The sequence below is a fragment of the Sinocyclocheilus grahami genome, unplaced genomic scaffold (assembly GCF_001515645.1).
Source record: "Sinocyclocheilus grahami isolate Dianchi unplaced genomic scaffold, SAMN03320097.WGS_v1.1 scaffold1985.1, whole genome shotgun sequence".
Classification (NCBI taxonomy): domain Eukaryota; kingdom Metazoa; phylum Chordata; class Actinopteri; order Cypriniformes; family Cyprinidae; genus Sinocyclocheilus; species Sinocyclocheilus grahami.
The window spans coordinates 50,352-73,775 of NW_015507164.1; the positions used below are offsets into that span (position 1 = coordinate 50,352).

The window sequence follows — 23,424 nt, forward strand, 5'->3', positions numbered from 1 at the left end:
TTTCTTTTTTTCGTGTTCTTTTTTTTTGACACTTTATTTAAAAAACAAAATACATTTCTGATAAAAGATGTGAAGTGCTGACTTCCTTCTTTGAGCAAAGGGCATCTTTCACTTCCCTCCCAAGAATTTCTGTCGACTAGACATTTTGACATTTACTCTATCTGACATTATTTTATGTGTCAGTAAGTCAGAAGAGGTTCCTTTTACTGGGAAGCAAATTACTTTAGAAGCACTTGAAAGTCTTTCTTTAATGGTTTGTGCAGTACATGTGAAAATAAATTACTCCTAGAGAAAGGCTATTATTATTTTAATTTTGAACTCCAGTAATTGGAGAAAGTCAAATGGGCTTTTAGAGACTCGTTGTCCACCTTATCTTAAATATAGAACTATACTGTAAATGAATGTGGGATTATTATAATGGTGTTTACATATCTTTTTTCCATATTCAAGCTGTGTTACACAATCAGCTTTCAGTTTACCTTTCTTTCTTGACTGCAAAAATAGAAATAATTCGAAGTCATTAGTAGGAAAGTAATAATATTTGAAGTCAGCAAATGCTAGAAAGTTTTCCCTGTCATGTTTTTCTTAGTACGTTATAGTTTTCTGACATTTGCTGTTGTCACAATAGCCTGTTAATGGTTTACAGGAGTGCAGTTTGTGTGAGGATGCACGCTTTGCTCGCACAGGCGTTTGCATCAGTTGTGATGCCGGAATGTGCCGCTCATTCTTCCACGTTACGTGTGCTCAACGAGAAGGGCTGCTGTCTGAAGCTGCTGCGGAAGAGGTAAGTGTGTGGTGATCCTCTTTTCTCTACATTATTTGATGTTTTTATCCAACTTCACCACAGTTGCATTGTTGTGATGCCAGCTTTGTAACGTTCAGTGGCATGCTTTTAATATTCCAGCTCTCATCCACCTCTTTCAAGGATTTTTTCCTCAATAAAAAAAAAATAATAAAAAAAAAATACATATATATATATATATATGTGTGTCTTAAGTCGCTGGGGTATATTTGTAGAAATAGCCAAAAATACATTGTATGGGTCACAATTATTGATTTTTCTTTAATGCCAAAAATCAATAGGATATTAAGAAAAGATCATGTTCCATGAAGATATTTTGTAAAATTCCTACTGTAAAAATATTCATGGTTCGTTATATGCATTGCTAAGAACTTTATTTGGACAAATTTAAAGGCGATTTTCTCAATATTTTTTGCACACTCGGATTCCAGATTTTCAAATAGTTTTATCTCAGCCAAATATTGTCCTATCCTAACAAACCATACATCAATATAAAGCTTATTTATCCAGATGATGTATACATCTCAATTTCTAAAAATGGACTGGTTTTGTGGTCCAGGGTCACATATATATATATATATATATATATATATATATATATATATATATATATATATAAATTTAACACACCTGCTCCCCATTCACACCCGAGACCTTGTAACACTAATGAGTCACATGACACCGGGGAGAGAAAATGGCTAATTGGGCCCAATTTGGACATATATATTTAGGGGTGTACTCACTTTTGTGGCCAGCGGTTTAGACATTAATGGCTGTGTGTTTAATTATTTTGAGGGGACAGCAAATTTACACTGTTATACAAGCTGTACACTCACTACTTTACATTGTAGCAAAGTGTCATTTCTTCAGTGTTGTCACATGAAAAGATATAATAAAATATTTACAAAAATGTGAGGAGTGTACTCATTTCTGTGAGATACTGTGTATATTTATATATATTCCTCAAATCCATTTCAACGCAAATACTGATTTTTTTACTTCTCACCCACATTTGTTCTAAAACCTATTGAACTGACCACCTTCTGTTGAACACTTAAAGTGCATTTTTAAAGAATATTCTGGCTTCTCTTTTTGCTGTAAAGAAAATGGATGAGGACTGGGGTATCCAAGCTCTAAAATGACAAAATCATCATCATGAAGATATCATAAAAATGGTCCATTTGACTTGTATGTGGTATAAAAGTTGTATTTTTTCATCGAAAAAAATTTGGAGAATTTTAGCATTACATCAACTGCTCATCAGTAGATCCTCTGCAGTGAATGGGTGCCATTAGAATGAGAGTCAGAACAGCTGATAAAAACATCACAATAATCCACAAGTAATCCACACCACTCCAGTCCGTCAATTTATGTCTTGTGCAAATTTCTTGATGGATTGTTATGTGAGAGGACAACAGGGGATGGACTTTTTCACTGGAGGAAGCATTATTATGGATTACAGACTCTCATTTTGGCCAGAATCAACGGTTTAAAATTAAAACGTCTTAATGATGGATTTGTTTCTTACAAACACGCAGTTTCTCACTTTACAAGATGGTAATTGATGGACTGGAGTCGTGCGGGTTACTTTTGGATTATGTTGTTTTTATCAGCTGTTTGCTTTCATTCTAACGGCACCCATTCACTGCAGATGATTCATTGGTGAGCAAGGTATGTAATGCTAAACTTCTCCAAATCGGTTCCAATGAAGAAACAAACTCATCATCCATCTTGGACGGCCTGGGGGTGAGTACAATTCAGCAAATGGCAATTTTTTTTTTGGTGAACTGTTCCTTTAGGAAGATTCCGATTCTCTGTCAACACATTTTTCACATGCACGTTTGATCTTCAAATGCGGGAGTTTATCAAACAGATACCTGTAAGCATAGAGAGAGGACTCAGAGCACGAGGTCATCCAGCTGAACAAATTCCCATCCCAGGTCGTGGTCACAGACCATCAGCCTCGTGGCTCAAATATGCAGTCCATATTGGAGAAGCATATGATGGTGGCGTTCAGCGCAGATAAACACTGGCGAAAAGTGCCTACTCTCTGCAATCCACTTAATCCAGTCAGCTGTGCAAAGGGCCTCATATCAACAGGTGAGTGGGCTGATAGCATCCGGCGAGACACCTTAAGCCTAAATTATTCTGTGGATGTCGGAAAATGGCTGTGCTTCCATCTGCCCTCGAGGGAGGGGGTGAAATGCTATGCTTGTGATGAGGAGATGTGAGCTCAGTGAGAGAAACTTGCTGCTAACGTCAGAGATTTGAAACTGCTGAAATAGGCTGACATTGTTCTAAGGTTCCCTCCCCTTCCATAGAAGGCTGTTTCTGAGAAAGGCAGATCTGCAGTCACTTTCCATTCCTGGAAAAGTCCCACCAGCCTTATATCAGTCATTGTCTTGCCCCCCAGCATCAGCTCCCACATTCTCTGCAAAATGTACTTGTCCTTTAAAAGGGAGGGGAATTTTTACAGACATTTTGTGAACGCCTATTTATCATGGCTATCAGGGAATGCACAGCCATTGATGGTCTATAAAAATCTGGAGCACTATGCATCATTATCCCAACAGCCAGAAAGCGTGAACCTGTATTTCAGAAGATAGTCCCATTCCCCCATAATCAAAATGTACATTAGAATGATCAGGTGTCTGAGCACACAAGCACTCAAAATGAAACCTGCAACAATTGTCGCGTTAACAATAATGAGGTAGTTGAAGATAAAGGGAAATATCTTGAAATAGCCTTAATCAAATCACTCAGAGATTGTTCTTAAGGACTTCAGCCCTTCTCTCACCTTCCTCCAAGTTGTGTGCATTTTAAGAAATAGATTAAACACTGTGTATTGCACCACAGCCAAGGTTTTGTTTTTTCATGCTTTCAGATGACACGTTAGACATCAGTAGATTATTTAATAATACTGACTTTGCAAGACATCTGCGTTTGTTTTGATCAACAGAAAGTGAAGGTATTCATTGAAAACAGTTTTCTTGTTTGTTGTTTTTTGGTGTCTTTCAGTTTATTGGTTATTTGAGGAATTGCCAAATTACGAATCAGTCTCGAACACACAGGTTGACCAGTGTTTGGGTCTTCAACAGGAGGAATTGTTCCACAGCCGTACTGTAGAGGGTCTGCTAATTATGTTAGATTTCATACTAATTTTAAACAAAATTAAAAAAACCATATTAATAATGCCATATTATTTTGAAGTTAAATTAACTTCTACCAAGTTAAATAAGCAAAAATTCAGCTTCTTGTTCCATTGTCCCTACCAGAATAGCTTATATTATGTAACAAATAAAATATTATGTAACAAATAAAATGTGATGTACATGTATGACTCAGAACATTAATCCTTATTATAATGGCTTTGGAAAATACACTATCATTCAAAAGTTTGGGGTCGGAAAGATTTTTATTTTTATTATTTTTTTGAAAGAAGTATCTTATGTTCCCAAGGCTGCATTTGTTTGATCAAAAATACAGTAAAAATAAAAACAGTATAGTAAAATGTTTTCAAAGCTGAAATTTCAGCAGCCATTACTCCTGTCTTCAGTGTCACATGATCATTTAGAAATCATTCTAATATGCTGATTTGCTGGTCAAGAAACATTTCTTATCATTTTTGAAAATGGTAGTGCTGCTGAATGTTTTTGTGGGTTCTTTGAAAAGAACGTTCAATAGAACACCGTTTATTTGAAATATAAATACTTTGTTATAAATGCATTAATTTAATGCATCCATGCTGATTAAATGTATTATGTTTTTTCAATGAAAAATCGGACTCCAAATTTTGAACGGTATCATAAATTATGTAAATGCATTAATACGATGCTTTACACATAATGTTATAGGCCAGGCTAATCATCAGTTTTACACAATAAAAGGGTACTTGGTAAGAAAAAGTTTTAGAGAATAAAAAAATAAAGCAGTTAGATTTGAGAGGCTGTGTTTTACTATATACTGTGTTGCCAAGCAGTCTAGTAGCTTGCTGCCTTAATACAGATTTGTGTTTATTGCCATTTTACAGTGGCTGTGTACTGTAGGGGTTGAACGACTTCTGATTTTTTGAAGTCGACTTTTATGTGATGAAAGTCGAGTCGAAGTCGACTAGTCGCTGATGACGTCATTAATTAACAAATAAGTCTGGAGCTGTGACAAACACCTTGTGCACAGCTATGGCATATGACACAGTGCTGCCCGCATGGCTGTTGCTTCTATAACAGCTTTTTTTATCAGTTCTTTTGTCTTTAAGTACCTGTACAATAAGCTGTTTAAAACGTGCATTCTCCTGTTCAATTACCAGCATCCAGTAATATAATCACACATGTCTTGTGGAGTGCTTTCAGGGTATGCATTTATTTGTCATTTGAACTGTTTGGAAACAGTTATGTGGAATGTGGAAGTCCTTCAAAGATTTCTTATTCTGTTGCGCCCTCTATAGGATCAGCGACTAGTCGACGTCAAGCTTAAAGTGTCATGGCAGAGCATTGAAGTCGATTAGTCGGTGCAACCCCTAGTGTACTGTATGCATTTCATCGTCAGAATTTTAATTGGACCCATCCATTTTATATTATTAATAAATATAATATAAAACCGATTATTAATAACATGTCGTTCATCACTAATTTGTCTTTTTTATCAAGCTATATTTCAAGTCTCGTGGGTGTCTGTATTTAAAATCATGATCCACTTATACCCACAGGACATTGCTGATCCATTCTTTGCCTACTGCAAGCAGCATGCAGACCGCTTTGACAGGAAATGGAAAAGGAAGAATTACCTGGCCCTGCAGTCCTACTGCAAAGTGTCTTTGCAGGAAAGGGAGAAGCAGCTCACACCTGAAGCTCAGGTCCGCTTTACTCTGAGGCAGATATTGTCTTCCATACATCAGACAGTCAAGATCAGTCATCATTAATTTTGAATGCCTATGATTTCCCAACCTCTAGGCTCGAATAACCACGCGGCTTCAGCAGTACAGAGCGAAAGCAGAGCTGTCTCGAAACACTCGGCAGCAGGCATGGGTGCCACGAGAGAAGCTTCCCCGGCCGCTCACCTCTAGTGCTTCAGCCATCCGTAAACTGATGCGTAAAGCCGAGCTCATGGGTATCAGCACAGACATCTTCCCCGTGGACACATCCGATACCAGCGCAAGTGTGGACGGACGGCGTAAACATAAGCAGCCTGCCCTCACGGCAGACTTTGTTAACTACTACCTAGGTAGGTGGTTTGAAACAGTTCTCAAATTTCACAGTTCTGTATTCCAATTTTTTGGTACCACAGCGAAACCTAGTTTAACTAATATAAAGTAGTTCACCCAAAACATTTGGCAGAAATTGACTAACCCTCAGGCCATTCAAGATGTAGATGAGTTTGTTTGTTCAGCTTTACATCATTTGCTCATCATTGGATCCTCTGCAGTGAATGGGTGCCGTCAGAATGAGAGTCTAAAGAGCTGATAAAAACCATTACAATAATCCACAAGTATTCCACCACGACTGCTGTCCATCAATGAATGTCTTGTCAAGTCTGTAATAAACAAATCCATCAAGACATTTTTAACTTAACATCTTGGATGCCCTGAGGTTGAGGTACATTTTCAGTAAACTTAAATTTTTGGGTGAACTATTTATTTAAAGACAGGTAAACAGTCAAAAGTAAAATAAGAACAACTAAACAAATGACAAGTAATAGCACAAATAAATACAATAGAACAAAGATACTGATGACATAAACAGTCAAATGTAAAAACACTGCAGTCTTCACTATATAGATGAATGCTTTTTAAAGTTACAAACATTATTCAGTCAACAGCGCGGAGGGATTTTCTCTTTGTCTTGTTTGCTTGATTATCATTAATGATCATCATTAACATTAATGATACAGACAGCAGCAGCTACATTAGGCCTAATGCACACATCCAATATACTGATACACATGTGGTTTCTTTCTCAGCTTTTACTTTCACTTTAAAAATAAACAACATTGTTTGAGGATACCCGCCAAGAGGGGCAGTGTGACTTTTAAAAAAAATTTTTTATGTGTGTATGTTCAAGCACATAAAGATGTGAAAGAGAAATCAATTTGGTACAGCAGAGTTCTCTTTTGCGTCTTTTTGCACTTGAATTATTTAAAATCACTTCAATGTTTAAATTTGGTAAGACTTGAAAACACATCACAATTCTGTCAACTGTCCCGAGTGTCTTTGACGCTGGCCCAGAGCCAGTCCGTATTGTCAAGCCCTGATAACACATCAGGTCTATGATCTATTTTTTGACAATCAACATTTATCAACCCACTTATGATAATATTGTCTGCCTCCTTTTTTTTTATTTTTTTTTTTCATTTTAATGGCTAAAACAAGCATTGATGCATTTGTAGCATGTGACTTACTGTCCCTAACATACATGAATCTGCCTGCAATACAGCAGGCGGTATCAGACAGTGAGCGCAAGACAGGCATCCCGCTCTGTAGCCTTGCAGCTAGGCACTTGCCCTCCAAATGAGTGATGTTAAGAGCAGATTTGTGGAGTAACCTTGGGCACACACTCCATTAGGTTCCAGCAGGAGGCCTATCCTCTGTCAACGCACTTTCTCTCCCTCTTTTTCTCTTAACATTGCTCTTTTTGGTACTTTCTCCCTCAATCTTCCTTTGATATACTTTTTCCCTGTACTCTGATAGCAATCTCAGTATCGATTTGTTCATGTCTGTTGGTATTCAGAGCGGAACATGAGGATGATTCAGATTCAGGACAACATCGTGGAGCAGAAGAACCTTAAAGACAAGCTGGAGAGTGAGCAGGAGAAACTGCACATGGAGTACAACAAGGTCTGTCTACTGTTGGCACTCCAGGCTCTAACTAGCATCTGTTTTGTACTTTATTGCTTGTCAGTAGTAGCACAATTGTTGACCATTGGTGCTTAAGCAGAGGCACGCACATCAGGAAATAATGAAGCGCTGCAGGAATATTATCCCAGAAGCGTGTTGAAAAGCTCCTGAACAGCTACTAAATAATGCCAATTATGTGTTAGTCTTTCCATTTACTATTCAACTGTGAAAGTCTCCTTTCAAGCTACTTTGTGTTGGACCATCTGCAGAGAGGAATAATAAAAAAAGCAGGAATCTTGTATAATACAAGGTTATTTTTGTTAATAAAAAATAAGATTACGAAAACTGGCAGTGAATAGTATTTGCTAAATAAAAAAATAAACATTTTGCAGTAGACCTAATTAAATTAAACTGAAGCTATAAATGGAAATGCAATAAAATGGCATAGAGAAAAACATTACCAGTGTGTTCTGCTGCTAACTGTGTTATTTTAGTATTACTTATACCATTGTAGTATAGTTAATTAATGTTTTTAGTTTTCATTTTAATTTGTTGAAATTTTTGTTTTTTAACAAAAACAATAAACAATTAACAACAGCAAAAAATAGAAAGTACCAAAAAAAAAGAAAAGAAAAAAATTGTTTGTGCAAACCAACCAACTACCGTTCCAAAAATACAAAATAATCAAAATAAAAATATATTTATGAGCAATTAAACTAACAAAAATTTAAAAACTAAATAAAAAATAAAATTTTCAAAACCCCTGGTATAACAGCAACTAATGTTCTGTGCTGTTTTATTTATTTGCCTCCTACCCTCAATACTCCTAAACATGATCCCTTGAAGCAGATTTGTGTAGATGGTGTTTTTTATTTGGCCCAATGAGGAAAAAAGCGATGAAAGCGAGGAGAGAAAGTTGGAGGAGTTAATGTGGCGTCCATTCTTTCTGCGCCACATGTATTAAGCGGTATTAATGGAGTGTGTGTTGTTAATTATGGCACTCAACATGCATTAGCACAATGCCGGCCTCCCGATGAAAATCAACATCTGTGGAAAGCTGACTGCTTATTCACAAAAGTTGTGTCTAAGGCAGGTCCTGAGTCATCTGGAAATTATATGTAACAATCCTGAATTATATAGTATGCTACATAGTGTGATTGTTTGGTTTGATATTTTTAACGTTGAATTTTTGGAAACCAGTGCATTTGCGTCGCCAATGAGAAAATGCTAATGTGTTAGTGTCAGGTGTTTGTCACTGTAGCTATACATTTTCTATAACAGGTATGAGTAATTTTATACAACAGTAATGGTATATCTCAATATATTGTTGTTTGTGCTGTAAATTCAGTAACAATTTATCACATAACCATGTAATATTTACAATATTTTAGCATAATCCAGTAAATATTCAACTAGAAATGGACACATTTCCTTCTTCTATGAAACACAACAGAAGATATTTTGAAAAATTACTTTTTTGGTGTTTACAATGAAAGTAAATGGGGTCCAATATTGTTTGAAGCCCAGTTTTCTACAAAATATCTTCTTGTGTGTGTTGGCAGAAACATTAAATAATGAATTTGTGTTTTTGGGTGAACTGTCCGTTTAAGTGTCCAAATACTTGTAGGGACCACTGTATATAGCTTGAGCTTATATAGCTTATTAATTTAATTTTGTAAATGCCATTAAAATTAATGATATGCAACTGTATAAATAATTGCATTATTATGTGTTAGTCCCCACTGAGCTGTCAGTATTAATCTGGAGTGTGTGTTAGAGAGGAGCTGGTTTTAAATGTTAGCTCAAGCTCCCCACGTGGAGCCTCATCTTCACAGACAGCGGAGATAAGAGGCGGCTCTCTGTAGTTTCATTTCACATACCCATAATAACTTCACCTCTCCACTGTTTCCTCTCATCATCGTCTTTATCAAACGCCTGCCTGACGCTTATCTACTGTCTGGAGTGGCCCCTACATGGCGAAATGCCACAACTGTGTGTGTGTGAAAGAGACAGATGTAAACACAGGAAGTGTAATGCCGTATTTCGTATCTTAAAATTAAAGTTTTTTTTTTTAGTTTGCTGTAACTATTTTCTACCCACTCAGTGACCTTTAGATTGAAGATGCTGTTTTTGTTACTGTACCTTTAAGACTACTGTATGTAAGTGCAGAGTGTGTCCTTTTAAAGTGCGTTTAAATGGCTATTTAATTTACATATCTTTTTTTTTACATTTTTAAAGTGAATTTAAGTATCTTATATAGGATAATAAATAGAATATAATTTTAAAACATTGATCCATTTATTTGTTTCTGTTATCCTTTTTTAACATTATTTATTTAGATATATACTATATCTTTTCAAACTTAATCCTGCAAAAAAAGTAACATGATTTTCACAAAAATATTAAGCAGCACAACTTAAGTATTACATTGATCAAAAGTGGCAGTAAACAGTCACAGTGTTACAACTGATTTTAAAACAATTCTGTTATTTGCTGTTATACTGTTTGAAAAGATATATATACTATATCTTTTCAAACTTAATCCTGCAAAAAAAGTAACATGATTTTCACAAAAATATTAAGCAGCACAACTTTTTCAGCATTTATAATAAGAAATGTTTCTTGAGCAGCAAATCAGCTTATTGGAATGATTTCTGAAGAATCATGTGACACTGAAGACTGGAGTAATTGCTGATAAATTCAGCTCAGAAAATTAATTCTCTTAACATGAAAGCAGCTACTCTGAAATTACCTTTGTAATAATTGGCTAATGTTTTCACTTGAACTATTGGCAAAGTGCACACCATCATTTGTGATTGTGACATCAAAAGCATAACTATAGCTATCCAAGTTTTTTGCGGCTTAGTTTCCATTAATGCGCATTAATGACCGTAAATTTGAACATTTATGTCTGCACGGTATATCAGACTCTTATTTTGAAAGCTATATTGTGCATTATAGCTTATTAACCTTTAGTTAATAAAGTGTTAATTGATTTGAGTCGACATCTCTTTGGCTAATAGACATCTTTCACAGTTTTGCTTTATGTTGTAGACGTTTTGGGTACTGAGACATATCATGTGGATCTAGCGGCGTGAGCGTATTGTTCGCAGAATTCGTTTTTGACTTCACAGTGGAAAGAGTGGAAAGAGAGCAAAAAATCTTCTCCCTGGATTTTTTGCACCTGGGTAATGAGCTGTGATTGAAAGAAATCTAGATTGTAGGCAGCACCCCACAGGGTAGACAGCGTTGAGGTAATTCTCTTCGCTGTAATGGGCCTCCTGTTTGCGAAATTCTTTCATTTGTGCTAACTGATTGACCTGTCATTGGCCATGCACTCAGCCTTGACTCTGTTGCTAAAAGCCACCAACCTCTCCCCTGCTCACTATGGCAACCAAACCACCAAGGTGCGTCGCCATGGGTGATGGTCACTTAATGAGTGCGAAAATGTGAAAGTCTAAAATGTTCTGTAGATCTCTCTTTTTGTCTAAATAACAGTCTGTGCTTAGAATGCCATTTAGCAGGATATGCACCGAAACAAAAATGTCATTGGCAACAGCAACCGTGAAAGGTGTTGTTAGGATTCTGGGTTTTAAAATAATCAAAAAGTTTGTCGAAAAGTTTATCCTCTTTGTTGGAGCTAAACGTTGCTCAATTTCATTCATATTCTGCGTGCGTATGTGAAGAATTAGTGTAGTGGTAAAAAGCCCAGGCTGAAAGGCCACACACACTTACAGCATGACTTCAGAGTGAGAGCTTGTCACTGAGAAGGTATTGCCAGTCCTCTGTGTTTTGTCACCTTTTTAATCACTATGATACACCCAGGAAGAGTGAATTTGATGAGATGCCTGTCTGGAATGAAGATGAGAGTCCACACTTCCTTATGATAACCTAAAACCGCAACAATCTGAACTGCCGCATACATCGCTGTCTCACTTTTGATGCAGCGACAAAACGTTTAAAAGGTGCCCATTTGTATGCACCCATGCACACTTGTTTAAAACTTAATTTGCGCTGAATAACCAGTTACCCGGCTTAGAGAGTGTGTAAGATGGTTAATTAAAAGGATCTCTTAAAATGTCCTCTCGGCAGATAAATGCCGCAGTAATGGAGCGAGAGGGTAGAAGGAGGCGAGGAGAGCCGAGTGGTCTGGAAAAGAGCGAGCCAGTGAATCTGCAATGATCGTCATAAATCACATAATTAGAAAACGTGCACCGCTTAAGTAGCAACATCAGTCAAGGCGCCCCGCTCCTTTGTGTCATCTATCTACTACATTTTTGTTCCCTATCAGTCATTGGCGTCTGCACAGAACCCTCAAATTATTGATGATCTCAGGAGAGGGTCTTGTCTCTCATGCCACCCTGGGTGAGGGAGAACTCTCACCGGTGCACTTTTAAAGGGGTATGAAAACGTCCTATGAAGGACCTTTGCAAACTTGTATGCAGCAAGTAATTTGTTATCATAAACAAAATGATCTTCTAAATTTTAATAACACTATACTTTTTGTTGTGTTACCTTTACAGCATTAAATTACAGAAAAGTAATGCTGTTGCTTGAGTGTTTCTAACGGCTGGGGAATTATGGCAAATTTGTAATTTTTCTCTTGTCTGAGGAACATAATCAGTCTCTGTTTTTTCTTTTATGTGAAGTCATAGTACTGTGGATTTTTTTTTGGAAAGATTTTATACTATGTCCTTTAGTTGCATTTTAAATCATGCTTCAACAATGATATCAAATCGAACAATGATCTGATTCACAAATTGGACTGATCTGGTTCCTGACGTGATATGAACAAGCTATTATTTGTGAACAAGTATTCCACAGTTTTGTATGTTCTTGTCATAGAGTTTAAAGTTATTGGCAAAAAACAAAAAAAACAACAACGCCATAACAAAAAACAAAATCACTGCTTCTTTATGAACCATCAGTCATTCTCAGAAAATGACAAAAATTCTGCAATGGATTTAAAAAAGTTATATTTATCAGGGATGTAATGATTCACTCAACTCACGATGCGATACGATTCATGATATTGATTTTACAATACGATTTTCTTACAATTTTGTTTTAACAAAATGAGATTTAATACAAATTATAACTGAAAAAGTGCCCTTTTATTATTGCTTGGACAAAATGCTGCGTATGTGTTTGTGAAATTTAAATATGTCAAGTAACAAAACTAAATTGAAACCCCAAATCAAATAAATAAAACACAAATAAAAGAAATCTCTTCATATAAACAATTCAAACAAAGATGCTGCATACATGCAGCATGAGCAGTTTTTAATCTAAATTAGAATGTATAATTTTGAAATTAGAAGTAAAAACAGAACGGTCTGACTTTTATCTTATGAAACTATATTACACAAAACATCTGCATGAAACAAAAACAGCAGACGGCCTGAATAAAACCTCAAATTCACTATCTGACAGCAGGTGGCGCTTATGGAACAGCCACAATATAGTGGAAAATAAACGTTTATGAAGACAGTCAATTCCCCTCAGAGATACATTCATGTAAACTCCTACCCCCAATGGGCTTTATGCACAATCACTTCCGCGTTTTGTCTCAGTCAGCTCAGTTACATCCGGTACTACGCTGAAAGACGTTTTTGCTATTGCTGTTAACTGTGGAGACATCGCAGGAGAAGTTGATATTTTGTACTCGCTCTTTAAAAGAGCTTCCCCGGATTACTGTGAACTATGCTAATCGCATTGTGAGGCAGTCTGTGCTCCTGTAATGTCCATTAAACCTTTACTAAGTTGGCACAAAAACAAGCACAACTAAAGCACTGCTTTTCTATGTACAAAAACTCTCTAAATATTGTAGTGAAAGTTTTAGCGTTAATTTAATCAGACATTAAGAAGTTTTTCTGAGAATTTCATAAAAATTCAGCTGTGGACTCATGAATTTGCTGACAATTTGTGGGGAAGAAAGTAATTTAGCTCTTTCCCCTCATCAAATGTTGTTTCTCTAATTCCTGTTTATCTTTAGTCATGTTTAGAAATTGTATGTTTTTGTGAATGTGAAAAAAAAAAAAATCTTATATTAAATTAAATATTTCATGTGGACATCAACATCATTTTGGGCTCCCCAGACAAATCCACCCTATTTGGAAATTTTGTTAAATGAGTTATATGACCCCTCTCACAGTACCACTGGGATTCTCCATAATCTCTGCAAGACAGCAAAGTCTGTCTGGCTCCCTCAGCAGATTGCCAACCGCCTGTTTGGCTGTTTTGTGAGGCTTTCATTGCCGTTTTTGTTGTTGTTGTTGTTGTTGTTGTTCTTAGACAAACACTTTTCTCCAAATAATATTCCCACTGAAATAGTGTGGATAGGCGGGACTGTCCACAGTAACCCAGAGGTTGCGGGATGTAAAACCTGGCGTCTCCTGGCTCAGCTCTCCAGCCTTTTATAATCCCTGTGGTGCAGTGGAGAGGGACTGTCACCATGGGCACACTGAACTGAGCATGCTCCGATTAGAAAGCCTCTGGGAGAAGCTGCTCTGTGTTGCTGTGCGACCGGATCCTACTAGATATTTTTTCTAATTAACCCAGACAGAAAAGATGCAGCACAGATGTATAAACAGAAAATAGAAAACTTTTTTTTTTCTATTCCTTTTCCTGGCCACTATCATCTCTCCAAACCCCATCAAAGTATCTCTAGAAGTAACTTTCTTAGAAACTCTTAATTAAACTTATTTACATTATATTACTGTAATAGATAATACATAAAATGTCTGGTGATGCTGATTTGCATTCCGGAATGAAAGTCACATAGTCACCTCCTCTAGGTGTCTGTAAGATCTAGCTCACCCTTTCTTTCTTTCATTTCCCTTTAAAAATAAATACAAAGTGATATCTTCACCAAAAAATAGATGTGATGTCAGTGTACTGGCAAGAATGTCAAGTGACCTTGTTTGGCAAAAAAAAGTATGTATCCTTTCATTTGCACTATTAGAAGAGTCACAGTGCTTTGTGTGATGCATCATAGCCATGATTAAAGCTATTAGGAAGGTTGCACATAGAAGAAATGAGAGAAAAACAGGCATACATTTAGTTATTTCTGTGCCAATAGCAGCATCAAACAGAAATGCAATTATTCAAACACGTTTCCCAAATACTCCAGCCAGCTTCCATTGTCACAAACCTACCATTTATAGAAGGCATCATTTGTTAAGTAAATATTTCATGTGGACATCAACATCATTTTGGGCTCCCCAGACAAATCCACCCTATTTGGAAATTTTGTTAAATGAGTTATATGACCCCTCTCACAGTACCACTGGGATTCTCCATAATCTCTGCAAGACAGCAAAGTCTGTCTGGCTCCCTCAGCAGATTGCCAACCGCCTGTTTGGCTGTTTTGTGAGGCTTTCATTGACGTTTTTTTGTTGTTGTTGTTGTTCTTAGACAAACACTTTTCTCCAAATAATATTCCCACTGAAATAGTGTGGAAAGGCGGGACTGTCCACAGTAACCCAGAGGTTGCGGGATGTAAAACCTGGCGTCTCCTGGCTCAGCTCTCCAGCCTGTTATAATCCCTGTGGTGCAGTGGAGAGGGACTGTCACCATGGGCACACTGAACTGAGCATGCTCCGATTAGAAAGCCTCTGGGAGAAGCTGCTCTGTGTTGCTGTGCGACCGGATCCTACTAGATATTTTTTCTAATTAACCCAGACAGAAAAGATGCAGCACAGATGTATAAACAGAAAATAGAAAACTTTTTTTTTTCTTTTCCTTTTCCTGGCCACTATCATCTCTCCAAACCCCATCAAAGTATCTCTAGAAGTAACTTTCTTAGAAACTCTTAATTAAACTTATTTACATTATATTACTGTAATAGATAATACATAAAATGTCTGGTGATGCTGATTTGCATTCCGGAATGAAAGTCACATAGTCACCTCCTCTAGGTGTCTGTAAGATCTAGCTCACCCTTTCTTTCTTTCATTTCCCTTTAAAAATAAATACAAAGTGATATCTTCACCAAAAAATAGATGTGATGTCAGTGTACTGGCAAGAATGTCAAGTGACCTTGTTTGGCAAAAAAAAGTATGTATCCTTTCATTTGCACTATTAGAAGAGTCACAGTGCTTTGTGTGATGCATCATAGCCATGATTAAAGCTATTAGGAAGGTTGCACATAGAAGAAATGAGAGAAAAACAGGCATACATTTAGTTATTTCTGTGCCAATAGCAGCATCAAACAGAAATGCAATTATTCAAACACGTTTCCCAAATACTCCAGCCAGCTTCCATTGTCACAAACCTACCATTTATAGAAGGCATCATTTGTTAAGGCAGTGTTTCTATGTCAGGCCCGCTCAAACAAACATAAAGCTCCGTAGAGCCACAGTGTTTGTGCTTATTGTTGTCTCTTCACTTGTCATTGAAGAAAAACATATATTGAGGGGAAGACAAAGAAAATCCTTCATCACACAACATTGACAGAATAATTTTTTTATAATATTAATAAACGAGCAAAAAATGGCAAAATGCTCAGGGACAAAACATTTTTGATTGAACAGTAATGATGATGCAAATTGAAAATGTTCTTGCTCTGAGCACTTTTTTCCCCTTAAAGGGGTCATATGATGCGAAAGTTTTCCTTTCTCTTTGGAGTGTTACAAGCTGATTGTGCATAGATAAGCTCACGGTTATGGTAAGGGGTGTTACATTTCCGACGAGTGCTTGCGGTGATCGGCCAATCACAATGCACTGGATCAGCTGGCCAATCAGCGCAGACTGCGCTTGTCGGAAGGAGGGACTTTGTAGAAAACGAAGCGTTTGAGAGAGGCGGGGCATAGAGGACTTACAATAATGTACAGTATTTTAAAAATAATGTGTTTTTTGAACATTAAAGCATGTCAACATATTCTGTTACACCAAATACACCAAATAATGATATTTAAAAAAGCATCATATGACCCCTTTAATAAATGTACTTTTTTATGGGTATCTCCATTTGCATTTCCTTTCATTTATTTGAGTCTTCATACAAAAGTAAAATAAAATGTAATTGCTCTCTTTATCTGTCTGTCCTTCAAAATAATCATCTATCAATCTATGTATCTGTCTGTCCATGTGTCTGTCTAAAAAATCACCAAAAACAGATGTGTTCAAAATTAATGTTATACTCTAAAATATTTAATTGCATTTCCGAATAGTGCTCGATAAGGACATGTATACCTCGAGTTGTGGAGTTAATTGAGGAGAGAGATGTGCTGGCAGACAGTAAAACTGACTGAAATATCCAATAGAGATGCATTGAAGGACCAAAGCCATTTCTAGTTACCAGAATATCATACTGGAGGTGGACTCTTTTGACTGGGGCTAGTAAGCATCCACCCAGATCACCTTATCAACTGTATAGCACTACCCTGGCAAACACTCATGTAACTCTCTAGTTATGAAGGTCTAGTTTAATATTATGCTGTTGGTTTGTTAATAAATAATTTTATGTGTCTTTCAAATGTAGTGAATTTCAGTGTTCTGCTTTATTTGCAGAAAGTGAACTCTCCTCCAGTTCTGAAAGCTCCCAAAGAGAGAAAGCCAAGCAAGAAAGAGGGAGGATCACCAGGGAAGGCATCGAACCTCCCAGCTATGCTCTACAGGTTAGCTTGTAGCCGTTACAGGGTGCCAGCTGGTGCCCGGCATCAGTCATGACACCTGGCCACTGTTATTCTAATATCATTTTATGCAAATTATACACTGAAAGAGAGAAAAGTGTGTGAAAAGATGCCTTGCCTTAAAAAGCAATGTTTTAATGTGGTTGTGTGCTGTAAATAAGAAACAGTTTTGTGTTCTTTGCAGCTGTGGGATCTGTAAGAAAAACCAAGACCAGCATCTTTTACTTCTATGTGACACCTGTAAGCTGTATTACCACCTGGGCTGCCTGGACCCACCTCTCACACGCATGCCGAAGAAGACCAAAAATAGCTACTGGTGAGAACAGGAATGGGAGATGGAATTAAAATGTGATAAAATTAACTTCTGGAAGTGCTGACACTTCTTGAGCAGGGTTTCTAATATTCAACACTGGCTAATAATTGTAAAAATGTAACATTTAAAATAAGTTAATAAAAACACTCAAAATGAAAGACTCGCTTATAAAGATATTTGGAAAATATTGAATTATTTGCATGACATGTGAACACAAACCCACATCAGAAATCTAATTATTAAAAGATCAATTCTTGAAATATTAGCTTAAAATCTTCATCTCACCAAATTTGGTAATCCCTGCTCTTGAGGAAACAAATAAACGTTTTATAAACAATTCCCTTTTTTTCTAGAGCTGTCAGTGTAGCAAAGATTTTTAATCCAGTTACATGAGATGCTGATAAATAAATCAGATTTATATATGGGTCAGGGAGCATGATTAATTGCAGGATTTTTATAACTTTTTTGTTATAGTTAATTACTAAATTAACATGTTAAGTTCATAGCTCTATTTTTTTAGTGTCAAAATAAAGCAAAATAAATAGCAAATTAAAGATACTGTTTCAAATTCTAAGTGCAGTATTCCACTTGCAGTGCTTCATGTTCACTTTCATAAGGTTATACTAACTGTCACTTTGAAAATGTATGTGGAGCTCCACAGTTGCGTGCATGAGCGTTTCTGTGTTTTGTTTATTTGTCACGCTGAGCCCAATGCTTTCGCTGCTGATTTGAGTAATTCATTTAATCCATGAATAAGAAAGCGTGATGGCGTTCCGCGCTGCTGCATGGAAATTAGAAAGCATTTGAAAGATAAAATTGTGTGGGGGGCCAAGTCGTACCTAATTACTGGCAACTGCCTGCCCCTGAGACAGTAATACTGTATAATCAAAAAGCTTTTGCTCGCACTAAAGAATGTGGCTATTCCTTCAATTTTATGTATTTTTTGCAGGATATTTTAACAACACTTTTGTTGGAATGAATATGACACATCTGCTTCCAATGTAAAAACATTGGCATGGACCTTGAAAGCCACTCTCTCATCTCAAAGATTTCTCCATATTGAGAAATCAATAAGGTCAGATGAAAGCAAAAGAATACCCGACTCCTTTGTCTTTCTCTCTCTTTCTGTCTGTCACTCCTACTTTTCCAGGCAGTGCTCTGAGTGCGACCAGGCCAGCAGTGACGAGGCTGACATCGCCATGGAGACGCTACCAGATGGAACCAAAAGGTCCAGGAGGCAGATCAAGGGACCAATCAAATTTATCCCTCAAGAAATGAGCCCAGAGCCCAAGAAGCTTCAAGTGAGAGGGACTGTGAGTATGAGCATATCATGAGTTCACTGATGACGAACATGTGTTAAAAATACTTGAAGGCACCTAATACCCCTTTTCCACCAACACAAAGTCAGTGCTGGTGTAAATTCTGCAGCGTTTCACAGATCTCCGCTAATGATAAAGGTGGTTTTCTAACCAAGGACCACTAGTGCCATCACATAATCTGTTATGTGTTCGTTCAGCTCTTAAGTCAGTGAAAACACACTGCAAAAAATGGCTTATCTTACTTAGTATTTTTGTTTCTAGTGAAAATATCTAAAAAAAATTCTTGTTTTAAGAATATTTTACTTACCCCACTGGCAGATAATTTTACTTGTTTTAAGCAAAATGCACTTAATATAGGTTTTTTTTTTCCCCTGGAAACAAGACTAAATATCTTAAGTCATTTTGCTTATCTAGTAAAAGTATCTTGATTTAATTTTTAGATATTTTGACTAGAAACAAGACAAAAATACTAAGTAAGATAAGCCATTTTTTGCAGTGCATGGCTGAAAGAGGACTTTCAAGGGACTCTGTCTACTAGTCCATTTTAAGCTTAGTCTAGCTCTCTCTGTTTGGTGGTTTAAAGGGCTGATATGATGCGATTTGAATTTCTCTTTGGAGTTTTACAAGCTCTTGGTGCATAAAGAAGATCTGTTAAGTTGCAAAGACTAAAGTCTCAAATCCAAAGAGATATTCTTAATAAAAGTTAAGAGTCAACCACGCCTACCTAAAAGGGCTCATTCTAACACGCCCCCACATATCTACATCACAATGTGGGGAGATTTGCATAATGCCGCCCGAATGTTCACGCAAAGAAAGAAGGCATAACTTTTATTCTCGCTGTAGTATTGTTGTTGCCGCCGCCACCATATCGTGAAGACGCTGTGTGTTTCGTTGTGAAAGTGAAACTACTTTGTTTGGCCTTCCAAAAGAGGACGATATCACCTTCGTCATGCCTATAGCTGATCCGTGCTGGTCGCTGAGGAAATACATCAACTTCATGCTGTGGATCGCCGGATCGGCTTTCACCGTGGACGAAGTGGAGTCCAGCCCGGGGTCGTCACATGTGGTTGCTGCAAGCCTGCCGGCCGCTCCTTCGTCGAATCCGCCGGCCGCGCCGTTCTCAAGCCCCCCGGCCATTCCTCACTCTAGCCCGCCTTGTGTGACACTGTGTGTTTGGTTGTGAAAGTGAAACTACTTTGTTTGGCCTTCCAAAAGGACACGACTAGAAATCAGTGGTTAAGTTGTATTTACAACTTACTGTTCCAGAACAGTTCAACCCAAATATTCAGATGTGTGCAGCGCATTTTATGGAGGACTGTTTCCTGATCCTGGTTGAGTAGAGTACAATGCAGGCTGTTCTGACTCACAGACTGTAAGTACGTTTTTTATATATAAAGCATAAACACATTTCCTTATACCAAATACACAAAAGATTGTTCTTTTTAGCAACATCATATGACCCCTTTAACTCTAGCTGTTGTCTTAGGTGAAACTTTCATTCACTGGTTTGAAATTGATTATTTGCTCCTCACGTCAAATAGATATTTGACTTGTTCTTTAGTCTCTTGAGCTTTGGCAGAGGTTATCGGTGAAGGTCACAACAGCTAGCCTTATTGATTACTTTGAAATGGACAACCTAAACTCTCTATCATCTTTAATTATTTAATAAAATCACCTTGAAACTGATACTGCCATAATTAAGCCATCAGTGAAAACCCCACTGGAACTGTTGCTCCCTAGCATTTCAGTTTTATTGGAACATTAGCATTTAGAATTGTTTCCGAAACTTAACGAGCAGTCTTGCTGACTACTCCATACAAAGGCAGCTGCTATGGAAGATAGCTCAGCCTCAGAAGTGACTGATATGGAACGCTTTATAACACTATACTGTGCTATGTCTTGCTTGCCTTAAAATTGATTCAAATACATTTGCGTGTTGCTAAACTAACAGCACAATTTCAAAGACTGTGTATAGGTACAAAGAAGTACCAAGCGCACTCAATGGGAGAAAGTGTAACACATTTTGGCATAATAAGTCCTGCCAGAAATAAAAGAGCCAGCTACCAATAGGTAAAGTCATTGCTTCATTGCTGCTATTAGAAACTCCTGGTTTCCATAGAAACAGTCTGTGTTTTTAGATGCACACTGGGTTGCACATGCACTTTGGTTTTACCAACATGAAATATAGACTTTTTAAATGATATTTGAGAATAAATAAATAAAACATTTATGGGACAGTTTATCAGATTTTGCTGCTGATTTAAAAAATGTTACAGAGTTTGAAATTTCAGTATTTCTCCATGCATCCAGGAATTTTGCATGAGGGATAAAGATTTCCCCCCTCAGATTATGCAACGGGTTCAAGTTGGTCTCACATATCCGTAGCACTGACCAACAGAAAACTGCTGTACAAGCTGTTCTTCACACAGCGCTACACAATAATAGACAATAGACTTGTTTGCCAAGTGTGTAGTATTGTTAGCTTGTCTGTGATGCCTTAAAATGCTGCCTTTGTAGGCAGCTCACTGTAACAGAGGGAGTATTTAATTGTCTGTTAAATGATCAGACTTGTACACGCACTAACTCTAGCTGTAGAGGCAGAGCACCACATTGAAGTATGAGGGTAGGTGTGTGTGTGTGTGTGTGTGTGTCTTCTCAGACTTGAGATAGGGCTTGTCTTTCAGGCTCTCCATGGCTTCCACTTATCACTGTCCAGCATTCTCTGATCCTGCGATAGCGCTCCGGCAGCCCGGCTCCCTTAAGGAAGACAAAAGATATCCATCGGAGAAACGACATGCTCTCCAGGCCTTCTTCATTTTGTCTTTTTCAACCTTTTGTTTTAAAGCTTAGTCAATAAACCTTTCCCTGCCAGTTTTTAAAATCGAATTAGAAAGTAAAGCACAATTTTAGATGGTTTCTGCAGCACTGCAGCCACTCGCCTTGGCTGACGGCTGTCAAACTAGCTCACACAAAGGTAAAAGGACTTCTGGATGATATTTTTTGTTTGCTGCATTTACGTGTGAGTGTGGGCTTGCGTATGACAGGAAGGGTTAATTTGTTTTCCCTTTAGTCTCTGAGACGATTGCCCAGAAGTGAGGCGAAGGCTTCAGTGGAGAGCAGCTGGATTAAAAGGCTTTTATTTCTCTCTCTCTTGTGTAGCTCCAGCTAAACTCCACCAGAGAAAGATGCTTCATTGCAGAATGTATCTTCACTTGCACTCCAGAGTGTGGCAGCAGCTGAAGGAGCCCTGCTTTGCATTTTTAATTTTCTTAACCAGCCGATGTGGCTGTGGCAAGCCCTTGTAAAGCTGTGTTCTGATTTATCACGGCCAGCTAATCGACCCCCGCCATCCCTCCGTTCAGGAGCCAGTGGTGTTCGGCTTCACTAATGTGCCGCACTTTTCTGCGGCCACTGAATACTGGCCCTCCTGCACAACTGAAATCGCTCTCATGAATGACACGCACTGAGATTTTGTCTAGACTCCATTGGACTTAAAAAGCTTTATGCATCATTCGCGAGACTAAGGGCATTGGAAATCTTGCTATAATTAGAGGTTTGCTAAAGCATTTTAGTCATACTTTGGTTTTTCAAGTATTAAACTTTGACATGTAACTCACCATTGCTGATACAGACATGAATGATACTTCAAGATTTGCAGTTTGTGGAGGAGAGGTGTACTATTACTTTTCTAAGCAATCAGACTTTGGAAGACATTAAAATAGGTGATACAATTCCATACTTACTGTAATGGAGGGCTTGTGTGATGTCTTGAGACCAGAATATCATAAACGCTTAAGAGTTTGGCTCTTCAGATTTGGCCCATTAAGGAACCACCAAGCAACCATCCAGAACACCCTAGCAACCACAAAGCAATGCCCTGACAACCACCCACAAAAAAAAGCATTGAGTTTAATGGGACAGACACATCTACTGCAATGCTTTAAACAAAAAAGAATCTAAAAAAATATATAATTTTTTTTCCATATTTTAATGTAATAATTTAATATTATTTGTTTAGTCTTTTATTTATTTATTTGTTTATTTTCATTTTTGTATCTGTGCTCTTTAGGTTTTTTAGTATTATTTTCTATACTTTAATCATTTACTATTTTTAGTTGTTTAGTTATGTATTTGTTATTTTTTCACTTTTGCCTCTATGGCATTACCCTAAATAATCCTATAGTTTTGTAAACTTTGTAGCAAACTATTTTTCAGATAAAACACCTTTTTGATTGTAATTTTATTATTTTTTTTGTTTTAATTTAGTAATTGATTCATTTTTTTAATATTTATTTATTTTTCTTTTATTATTTTCATGTTTTCATATTTTGCCTCTGTGCTCTTTAGGCCAAATACTCCTATAGTTTTTTTTTTTGTTTTTTTTTTGTAGCAAACTATTTCTCTAATCAAACACCTTGTTGATTATTTACATATTTGTCCTGGATTTTAAGCCATTAGTCTTCTTTGAATTACCGCAGTAGGCTACACTGTGACTGTCCCTATGTATGCACCAATAGTTTTTCCAA

At 37.1% G+C, this 23,424-nt stretch overlaps 1 protein-coding gene across 1 annotated transcript in view; it reads left to right on the top strand.

Moving 5' to 3' along the window:
• Positions 1–23,424, top strand: part of LOC107573623 (PHD finger protein 14) — an 80,900-nt gene that overhangs the window by 22,254 nt on the left and 35,222 nt on the right. Inside the window, exons 7-13 of the mRNA XM_016260047.1 lie at positions 647–784; positions 5,508–5,654; positions 5,752–6,022; positions 7,525–7,631; positions 17,145–17,251; positions 17,451–17,582; positions 18,730–18,892. Of these exons, the coding sequence (XP_016115533.1) occupies positions 647–784; positions 5,508–5,654; positions 5,752–6,022; positions 7,525–7,631; positions 17,145–17,251; positions 17,451–17,582; positions 18,730–18,892 (1,065 nt within the window). The remainder of the gene's footprint in view (positions 1–646; positions 785–5,507; positions 5,655–5,751; positions 6,023–7,524; positions 7,632–17,144; positions 17,252–17,450; positions 17,583–18,729; positions 18,893–23,424) is intronic.